Here is a 10297-nt window from a genome sequence, read left to right as displayed (position 1 = left end):
CACCTGGGGCTGAAACCCAAAGCTCTGTGGTGTAGGGGTCTGTGCGGGCGGTTAGTGAGGTGCTCCAGATGGCCTGGAGGAACACAGGAGGCAGTGTTGGGCACTGGCGGGTGCAGAAGGACAAACTGAACAGCACCTGGCCCCAACAGATAAGGAGAGGGCCCTGAGGGAGTCAGGCCTGGTGCCAGGGGACAAGCTGAGCCTGTTCCTCAGAGGGGACGCTCATTTCGCTCGGATTTTCACCCATACACAAGCTTCTCCAAGTAGTGAGCTTCATTTCTTAGGACTGGAGATGTCAGAAGCCCCCCTCTCCGGGGTCCTCGGGGTTTGGCCTGGAGCACTGGAGCAGAGAGCCGACTGGGCGAGGCCTGGCTGCCTGTTTCCTCCACTTCGGCTGGAGAGGAGGCGGATCACAGCCCAAATTACCTACCCCACCCTTAATCAGGTTCATGTGTTTGGGGGCCCAGCTCTGACCTGCCTGTGCTCTGCTTTCCCCATAAACCTTTACCCCCACTATAAAGTGATCCCCTGTCCTGCTCTCCTGCCTCCAGGAGCTTTGAGATAAATCAGAAGGAAGGGGAACGGCTGGGGAATTCAAGAGCATTGTGAGGGTCTCTGGCAGCCTTCCAGACCCCGGTCCCCACCTGGACCAGCAGTAGGGGCAATGCTTTGTGAACTCTCCTAGCCCACCTCCCTCGCGACCCTCCCTCAGTCCCCCGCTCCTTCTCTCCTATTGATTGTAAATACCATATTTATTTCTTTTTGAGATTTTCATACATCTGGTGAGAAGCACAGGGGCAGTAGGGCTCCACTTCATGCTGCCCTGGGCCCCAGCCCATCACACATGCAAAACAGAGCTGCCAGACAGGATGGCTTCAGGAGCCAGGCCAGGGGAGCAGCAGCCCGCTCTCACCCCCTCACCCCCCTTAGCCTAGGCCTGGACAGTAACCCGGAAGGCAGAAGGCAGGTCCCGCCCTGATCCCGCTGCAGTGACCACCTCTTACTGGAGGCAGCCTTCCCTCTCCCTCCCCCACCCTCTCTGCTTCCTCCCTTTGAAGCTCTCCCAGGATTCAGAGCCCAAGCTGCACACTTTGGTCCCTCATGCAGGAATCAAGTCAGCTGCTGTCAGGCCATTCCTGTGGGTCCTGCTTCTTCAGCTAAGCAGCCAGCAGAGTAGAGTGAGCCCAGCTCTCTCCTTCTGTCTCCCACACAGTGTACCCAGCTCAGGTCTGGGCACTCGGTAGGGAATGGGGATGGCCAACGGCTTGTCCACAGAATCCCTGCAGGTGAGAAGGGCAGGGCACATGACTCGGTCTCTGTCGGCCTCTGGTGTCTCCCAGCCTCCATCCATTGGCTCCTGGCTGGGCCCGAAATGCCTTAAGGCCTCAACTCTCCAAGGTGCAGCACTGCCTCCTCCTCCAAGAGGCCCTCCTGGCTTGGTGCCAGGCTCAGAGCTGGGCTATGGGAAGCCAGCCAAGGCTGCTACTTCAGGGCCCTGAGGACAGCCTCCAGCTTCATGGCCACAGCCAGGTCTCCCTTCACCCTCAGCCGCCCACTCATGTAGGCCCCCAGGGGCCGCAGCTCCCTGGACAGCAGGGCCTGCAGGTCTGCCTCGGACATCTCCACCACCACGTCAGGGATGCTGTCAGGCACCCCGTGTCCAACCTTCCCTCGCCCTGTGCAGGGAAGAAAAACAGAGCATTAGGGGGAGAGCTTTGGGGAGGGGGGTGATGCCTCTGCTGACCTGGGGCAACACCATTTTGGTCTCTTAGGTCCTCAGTGTTCCTATTCTGTAAAATGAATCTTATCTAACTACATAAAATCCTCCCTCCATTTCAGAATTTCTGAGGATATAGGATATCATGTAGTGTAGTGGTTAAGAGTTCAGGCTCTGGAGAGGATGAGAGGAACTCTCATTCACTGGTGGTGGCAATAAATGCAGCAGCTGCTATGGAAGTTTTGCAGTTCCTCACGAAGCTAAGCATAGAATTGCCATATGACCCAGAAATCCCACTACTAGGTATATACCCAAAAGAATTGAAAGCAGGGATTCAAATAGACATTTTCCCACTGACGTTCATAGCAGCATTTTCACTATTGCCAAAAGATGGAAGCAAGCCAAGTGTTCATCAATTGTGAATGGATAAACAAAATGTGGTGTCTACATGCAATGGAATGTTAACATTAAAAAGGAATGAAGTTCTGATACATGGCAACAACATGGATGAAACCTGAAGACATCATAGTGAGTGAAATAAGCCAGCAGACACAAAAGGACAAATATTGTATTTGTCACTGCTATGAAATAATTAGAATAAGCAAACTCAGGGAGTCAGAATCTAGAATAAAGGTTACCAGGGGATGGGATGGGGGTTGGAAATAGGGAGTTTAGGCTTAAAAAATCAGAGTTCCTATATGGGATAATGGAAATGTTTTAGTATTGGATGGTGGTGATGTTAGCACAACAGTACAAATGTAATTAACAACACTGAATTATATACTTCAATGAGTTAAAACGGGAAATGTTAGGCTGTGTATCTGTTACTAGAATAAGAATTTTTTTAAAAATCCAAGAAACTGCATAACACAAACAGTAAACCCTAAGTTAAACCACGGACTATGGCTAGTACAATGATAAAAAGGTGCTTTCATCAATTCTAACACATGTACCATACCAAGACAAGTTGTTAATAATAGGGTAGTATTTGGGGGCCTTGTCTTTATGCATGATTTTTCTATAAACCCACAATTTCTCTAATTAAAAAAAAAAAAAAGTTTGGGTTCTAATATCCTGAGCTCAAGTCCTATTGGTTGTATGGCAGCTCTGAGCCTCAGTTTCCCAATCTGTGAAATAGGGATGATAATAATCCCTAAATCATAGGCTCCTGGTGAGAAGAAGTGAGATTATGCATGAAAAGTGCTGAGCACGGAGCCCGGGATGCAGCAGGCCTGCATCGCTGGACGGCTCTTTGTGTGGGAAGGGTGCCCTGCTGATGGCAGGAGCTCAAGGCTGGAGAATCACTGTCTGGAAATGGTGTCTGAGCCTGAGTGCTGAGCATTGACTCCAAACTATTGGAGTAGCTGCAGGTATTTTCTTGGGGGTGGGGGTAGGGGACCTCCAAGCAACTCAGATGGGAGGGAGAGGCCAGGCGCACCTGTGGTGAGGTCCAGGAAGTAGATGCTCTGGGTGCCACCAGGCATGGCAACGTTGAACTGGTAGCAGGCCCGGACCTGGCTGACCAGGGCCTCAGACAGGAAGGGCTGTAGAGTGGTCAGCAGCCCCTCGGCCACGGGCTGCTTCGGGCTGGGCCTAGCACTGACGTGCGGGGCAGGTTGCTCAACTTCATTCACCATCTCCAGCGTGTCTGCTGGGGGCAGCCAAAGGGGTGGAGGAGGGAGGAAGAAAGGAAGGAGCCAGGGTCAGGGCCACTGTGTCCTCTGCACCTTTGTGTGGCAGTTTCCCCTTTATCCCCTTCAAGCCTTGTTTAACTTGTTCAACTTCCTCCTCCATGAAGAAGCTTCCCCTGAGTTTTTAGCCCTAATCCCCTCATCCTGTTTCTGAGATACTCCAGCTACCCTTCTGGGCCCTGCTGCTTCCTCCCACAGGGGCTCACAAAGGCCTGCACACACTCCCAGACACCTGGGCTGCCCTCACTGCCTTAGCTCTGGTCAGATCTCTAGCATCAGGGCTACCTGAACAGCTGTGTGAGTTGTGCACTGACCAAGGGCACTTGGTTAAGGGAGCAAGTGGCCAAGTCTAGCCTGCGCTGTGCTCTGCTCACCAGCTAAGGGCCCTGGTACAGAGCTGCACAGGCTTTCAGTAAATGCCTTTTTCTATTTTGCAGAAAGGTGCTATATGGGCTACAGAGGCCCTGATGAGTACCATCCTCCCACAACCTCCCTCCTCACCCTCCCCCACCCCAAATTTCATTTTCTTTCTTAGCCCAGGTATTTGGAGAAAAGCTTCCCTTCCTCTACCTGCCTCCCCGAGGCTCCTCACCTGGGCCCAGGGACGGGGCACTTCCTGCCACTGAGGACATGCCTCCCCCAAGGAAGTGGAGGGCCAGCTGCTGAAGGGTGCTGTCCAGGCTGTGCCCAGCCGGGCCCTCCTGCGGCGGCTGGAGCACAGCCTCCACTGACAGCTCCACGCGGTCCACCTCCAGCCCCCAGGCCCTGGTCACATCATTAATCTCCAGCTGGAGAAAAGCATGGGAGAGAAGGAATTCACTCAACAAATCTTTCCTGAGCACCCAGTCTGGGCCAGATGAGATGCCCAAGCAGGGTGAAGCAGCATATCTGTCCAGCCAGTGGGCAATTCCAACCCAGCTGTGGTAAGAGCACCAGGAGAGAGGCCTGGCCTGCCTGGAGGGCCAGGGAGGGCCTGGGGCAGGGAGCAGGAGTGATGCTAGGAGGAGGAGGAAACACTCAGGTGAAGGGGCAGAGGAGATGGGAATGGCAACGGGAATGGCATGTGTAAGAGTCAAGACGGGAGCACCTGGCATGCCCAGGGAGCTTCAAGTGCTGTGGTTCCATTTAGTTGCCCCCTAAAATGTGGATGGGAGGTTGGAGATAGCTGAGGGGTAAGAGACAGGGCTGCTCCTGCTGGTTTGGGTTTATTCTGAGGGAACAAGGAGCCCTAGAGAGAGTTTAAGCAGGAGGTGACAGACAAGATGCTCTTTGAAAAGATCCTCCTGGCTGCTGCGTGGACACCGGATTGGAACAGATGAGGGTGGGGTTGAGGGAGGAAGCCAGGAGGAAGCCGAAAGAGCTCTGGTCCAAGAGTTTTTTGTCCTGAGGATTAAGAGGCAAGGCCCGCTGCAGAGTGGGGGCTGGAGGAGGGGAGGCTGGAGGAGGCAGCAAATGCGTGAAGCTGTCAGCCCCACAGGAGTGGGTACGCCACTAAGGAGGGACCCAGGTGAGAGGGAGAATGAGACGTGTACACCTGAAAATAGTTCCTGAAATGCAGTTTTAGCCACAGACACTGACCCCAGGCTACCAAGTGCCAACCAACTCCGTCTGGGCAATGGATATGAAAGGGCTCCAATATCTCAGCGTGGGACTGATTTTCCCCAAACTGCCTCTCTCACGCCAAAGCAATGTGCCACAAAGTGAAGATCAATTTTCTCTTCTTAATGGTGAATTAAAATGGAGCACACTTTTACAAATAAAAATTGCTATCAACCTGTTCTCTGAGTGTGTTTGACTGAGCACTGGATTGGGGTGGCAGTGGGTGTCAGGTGGTCTGGCACTCCGGCCCAGCCCTGACTTTGACAATGCCTTAGAAGCCAGTTAAGTAATTTCTCTGAGCCTCAGTTTCCTCCCTCCAAAATTGGAGCAAAATTGTGAAGCTGAGATACACAGGGGCAGGCAAAAGAGCTTTGTAAACTATAAAATGCTATGCACCTGAGCACTATTACTACTACCATGAATATTATTTTCTTGGGAATTCCACCTGGCTGCATGTTGGATGATTTACTTCCTGAAGGGACTGAGACCTCCAGGACTGGCATTTACCCCACTCCTCCTCCTGGGAGAAGCAGAGCCATGGGGAATGAGGGGAACTCCATCCAAGTTTCCGTTTCAGGACATGGGAGGAAGCACAAGGAGGGTGCAGGCGCAAGAGACAGGCCGCTGCACACGTATTTCTTTCTACCCTATCTTGTTGCAGAAAGGGTTCAAGGTGGCTATTACAGGTAGATAAATTCTCATACCCACAGAGGGGAGACAGGGAAAGGGTCCATATGTTTGCATGTCCCTTCTGTCCAGAACAAAGATAACAAAAGCACAAAAGTGTATATGCCCAGGAGGTAAATGGCCCCTGCTCGTCACCCGCCTGCATGTCTCATGAGGTGAGTCAGGCCCAGGGCCCAGGGAGTACAGAGGGCCCCTGAAACCCAGTGTTGTCATAGCAACCACCCAGCCCAGCAGAGCAATGACGGGTAAAACTTTCACAGCAAGGGCCAGGGCCCCAGGAATTTCCACCCAAGCTACTTCCTCCTTTTAGAGCCCCTTCACTGCTCAGCAACATTTGCCCAAGATGGCTTGGCTCTGTGCCCACCTTCTGTCCCTCGAAGCACAGTCCCACCCACCATCTCTCTGCATTTTCAAACGTGAGCACACTCATTGGATATATGGTACACTGAGGCCCAGAGGAATCAAAGTGACCCGGCACATAAAGCCAGTGTCCCCTTGAGGAGGGGGCAGCCAGGCTGCTTACCAGGAGCTGGTCGCCGATCTTGAGCTTCTCCATCTGGATCTCCCGCAGTGGCCTCTTGAGCAGGGCCTTGGTCATGGCATTCTGGGCCGTCATGCGCGTGGCAGTGTTCAGATCCTTCACAGTCATCACCGACAGCACCGGGTCCCAGATGCGGAACTGGACATCGGCCCCCACAGACAGCACCGCCCCGTCCTTAGAGGCCAGCTGTTGTGGGAAGCCATGAGAGAGGAGGCACTCGAGGGCCAGGCCAAGAGGCTTGGAGCTGCAGGGTGGCTGGGCCCACTGGGACCACCCAGCTCGATCCTACCACCTGGCAGCTAGCTCACCAGTGCAAAATGGTACCCCCAAGGGCGTGGGGTTAGGTGTGCAGAGCAAGGATGTCCTCCCAGCCTCCATTGTCAATCTTCTGATCTCATCTTCCCTTTCTTTCTAGCTGGCTGCTCACAGACCAAGGCCCTGGTACCCCATGCTACACCCTGCACGAACCCCCACTCCCTTTGTCCCTCACCTTGCAGGGAGGGACGTTGAAGGCGCGCGTCCTCAGATCCACCCTCTGAAAGGAGTCAATGAAGGGCAGGAGCAGGACCATGCCAGGCCCCTGGGGGTTGCGGATGCGGCCCAGTCGGAACACAATCATCCGCTCGTAGGTGGGCACAATCTGTCCACGATGGCAAGGGAAAGGGTTCAAAGTGGTGAGTCCAGGTCAGCCAATGACTTCTACCCAGGTCCCTCCCTTTCTTCTTTCTCCCTCACCTGGTCAGAGTGTATCCTTAGTCCTGTTCTTAGATGAGAAAACCAAGGCTCATGCTCAAAAACCACACAGCCACTAAGTGAAATAGGCAAGAAGTGAATTCAGTTCTGAATGCTTCCCAAGGCCATGCTCTCAACCACCAAACTGTATTGACTTGATCTTCAGCGAAAATTCTCACCACAGTTGTCTGAAGCACACACCAGGAAACTGCCTTTGCCAACTTTTGGTTACTGGAGCCCTCAAAGAAAGAGGTCTGTCCAAATTGAGAAATGGAGGCCCGGAGGGGTAAAGTGGCTTGCCCAAGGTCACACAGCATTTTTTTCAGTGGCAGTTTTAGGACCAGGATTTAGAACCTTCTAAGGACTCTCTCCCAGGCCACACTAAAACCAGAGGCCTAGGGCCATCCAAAGAGTGAGGCCTGCCTGGGCTTCAAGCACTACTGCTGCTTTCAGGTGTAATCCTCACCCTCAACTCTATTAGTCACCCTTTTTCCCGCTGCACCATACCTTGCTGAAAAGAGTGCAAGTTCCTTATTATGCATTATCTGCTAGGCCAAGTTGGGTGGGGTTTTTTTGTTTGTTTGTTTTTGTTTTGTTTTGTTTCCATTTCTAATTGGATCCAACCCAAAGGGAGGCAGAAACTTAAAGCAGATCCCAGGACTTAGGGGTTTGCAGAGACTTGTTTCTAACACTTACTAGGTCCCAGTAGGAATCTGAACAAGTCCGAGCCTCAGTTTCCTCATCTGGAAAATGGAATGAACAACCATTGCCCAGCCCATTTCACAGAGGTGACACAGTGGAATATTTAAGAGAAGGGGGCAGAGGAGGAGGGATTCATTCATTCATGCCAAAGCTGTCGGTGAGGCCCAACCACCCCAGGAGCTGACCAAGCAGCCTTACCTTGAGGGCAAACCAGCCAGAAATGGGGAAGGTCAGCAGCAGCAGCAAGAAGCCCAGGAAACTGATGAGGCTGTGGCAGAGGCAGGAGGGCCAGCTCTGGGGCACCTCTGGGGGAGAGAGCAGAGGGAGTCGTGGGATGCCAAGGCAGGACAGCCACAGGGTGAGCGAAGTTGGTCAAGTTGCCCACCTCCCCCTTCAGAGGCTCCTTCCTTCTCAGGGCTTTCAATTAGCCTCCTGGCCTAATACCCCCATATCCTTGGGAAAATGCTAGTTAGAGACTATTCCCTCTTCCCATGCATCAAAACTACCTTGTTCCATGTCCTGCCCCAACAAGGCTCTATTTTCTACTATGCACCAGCCACTGAATCTGACAATCCAATTGCTCTCCTCATTGGACAGAGCAGGTGCCAATCCCCCGTCTAACTGATGCTGCCTACTTATACCTGGCACGGAGTCAAGAGCACCCAGGCCTCTGTAACCACGTGCTGGACTGAACTGAATGCTGCAGGCATAACACACTCCTCCTCTACCATGAGCCCCAGGGGTGTGTTTGGCAGAATCCTTTTGGAGTGAATGCCTTAGCCTAAAGGGATAAAACATTAATGGCTCATCATCAGGAATAGTGTTCTTTTCAAGTTCACTATTTCTAAAGACCATTAAATGCACATTTATGTTCAAGCAGCTCCAGGTGAGAGATGGGGGACCTCAAACGATGAGGCTCATCTGAGCCAGAGGTCCTGACCTCTGGAGGAGAACCAGGATGCCATGATGGGAGTGGAGCCCAGATAGGCCCAGACTCAGGGACAAAATTATTCTCTGCTTTCTCCCCTCCCAATACTGAATAGGAAGCAGAAAGATGCTTCTGCTCCATCGTTGCAGAACTCCCTGTCCTCTGAATTCTCCAAGTACAAGGAGAACTAAGTCTCCATTCCCTGCTTGTCTCTGACCTACGTGGACCCTGCAGGAGGGGAACCCCAGGATAAGCGTAGATGTCAGTAGAGAAAGCCAGGATATGGTTGTCATTCTTGGAAGTGCGGGATCTCGCCTGCAGGCCAAGGAAACCACTCAAGAGACAGCAGAGGCACTACCTCTGTGGTCCCAGCAGTCAGGAAACCGGGAAACAGGGAGATGCCTGGTCCCAGAGTTTCCAGAGGTGCCCTTGGGGTGAAGATTTTGCCACTTCTCTGCAGCAAAGTGTCCTTAGAGTGCTGGTGATCTCGTCTGTCTAGACTGCAAAATAAGGTTTTGAAACCTTTGCCAAGGCCTGGAAAGCCAAACAGGCAGAGGAGAAATGTGGTGGATAAAGCTTTGGAGGATGGGAGGGGCACTGGCTCCGGAGCTCAGCCCGGTGGCTCCAGGTCGGACGCAGCAACGCCTGCACCCCAGCGCAGAGTCCAGACCCCTGTTCACATCGTGTCCCCTCTGGGTCCTTCCTCTTGGAGTTCGAGGGTGCTGACTCCCGAGAGAACAGGAGTTTGGGCCTGGATGCGCCAGCCGGTTCCCCCGGGAACCCGCCGTGCTGGGCGGCCACTCACCCGCCCCCGGCCCGACGCCGCCCGGCTCCGGGGACAGGCAGCCCTTCTGCGAGCCCAGGAAACCGAAGTTCGACTGCTGGAAGCGGTCAAAGTCCCCCAAGGGCAGCGCCCGGTACCCGGACCTGCCGAGCATGGCGCTTGACAGATGACACGGCCCGCGCCCCTGGCGGAGCCGGCCACACCAGCGACCGCGACACCGCCCCGCCCCCGCCGCGGGCTCGCGCTCGGGCCGCCCTTTCCGGCTTCACCTGCGCGGCCACCCGCCGCTGCCCGGGCTCAAGAGGAAGAGGCAGGCCGGGCCCTGCTCCCGCCGTTGCACTGCGCCCCCTGCCTTCGGAGGACCGAACTGCGGCCGCGGGGTGGGGGTCGGCTTTCCCGGGAGCCGGCAAGGGTCCTCGTCTCCTCCTCTCGGCTCCTCCACGGCCTTAGAAAAGGAGCAGCAGGGGAAGCTGGGCTTGTAAGGTGGTTTTCAGTATCGTATCTTCTCCCAAATCAAGGATATGCTTCTCAGCACTCCCTCTGTAAACTCGTACACGGGGTGGGGCACGGGAGTTGGGTGGGTGGGGTGACTTAATGTTTCTCAAGGGCATGGTCAGAAAATCATTCCACTTTGCATCCCCACAGCCCAGCAAGTGGGGAATGGCAGATGCTCAGTATTTATTTGTTGAATGAAGGCCTAGCCAGGCCACTGTGGTCAAGATGAGGAGAGAAAGCCTGAACTTTGGCCCCGATGTGTAGACCTCAAGGAGCATGACAAATAAGGAAGGAGGGGATAGCCCAGAGCTATCCGGAGGGCAGGTCCTCCAGAGAAAAACAGAGGTGAGATCCTCAGTCCTACCAGTTGGGAAACGCCACACCTCTTGATCCAGGTACCCAGAGGTAACATCTCTCCAAG

The 10297-nt window shown here is 53.9% G+C and overlaps 1 protein-coding gene across 4 annotated transcripts; it reads right to left on the bottom strand.

Annotated features, from left to right (window-relative positions):
• Positions 1 to 733: 733 nt before the first annotated feature.
• STOML1 (stomatin like 1) lies at positions 734 to 9613 on the bottom strand. 4 transcript variants are annotated; one of them, XM_037833471.1, is made up of 8 exons: positions 8956 to 9364; positions 7868 to 7974; positions 6971 to 7043; positions 6726 to 6875; positions 6218 to 6421; positions 4001 to 4196; positions 3156 to 3368; positions 734 to 1676 (listed from the first exon to the last, which is right to left on the bottom strand). In XM_037833471.1, exons 4-8 carry the CDS (start codon positions 6852 to 6854, stop codon positions 1483 to 1485), a joined length of 936 nt encoding a protein of 311 aa, XP_037689399.1. In that variant the 5' UTR covers positions 6855 to 6875; positions 6971 to 7043; positions 7868 to 7974; positions 8956 to 9364; the 3' UTR covers positions 734 to 1482. The 4 variants fall into 4 exon arrangements, with proteins under 4 accessions (XP_037689399.1, XP_037689397.1, XP_037689398.1 ...); XM_037833469.1 differs by lacking the exons at positions 6971 to 7043; positions 8956 to 9364 and adding an exon at positions 9403 to 9613; XM_037833470.1 differs by lacking the exons at positions 6971 to 7043; positions 8956 to 9364 and adding an exon at positions 9403 to 9613 and having other exon boundaries at positions 3156 to 3365.
• Between the last annotated feature and the right edge of the window lie 684 nt (positions 9614 to 10297).

Source organism: Choloepus didactylus, chromosome 4 (assembly GCF_015220235.1).
Source record: "Choloepus didactylus isolate mChoDid1 chromosome 4, mChoDid1.pri, whole genome shotgun sequence".
Classification (NCBI taxonomy): Eukaryota; Metazoa; Chordata; class Mammalia; order Pilosa; family Megalonychidae; genus Choloepus; species Choloepus didactylus.
The sequence above is the reverse complement of the archived record's forward strand: the minus strand, read 5'-3'. Positions and strand labels throughout refer to the sequence as shown.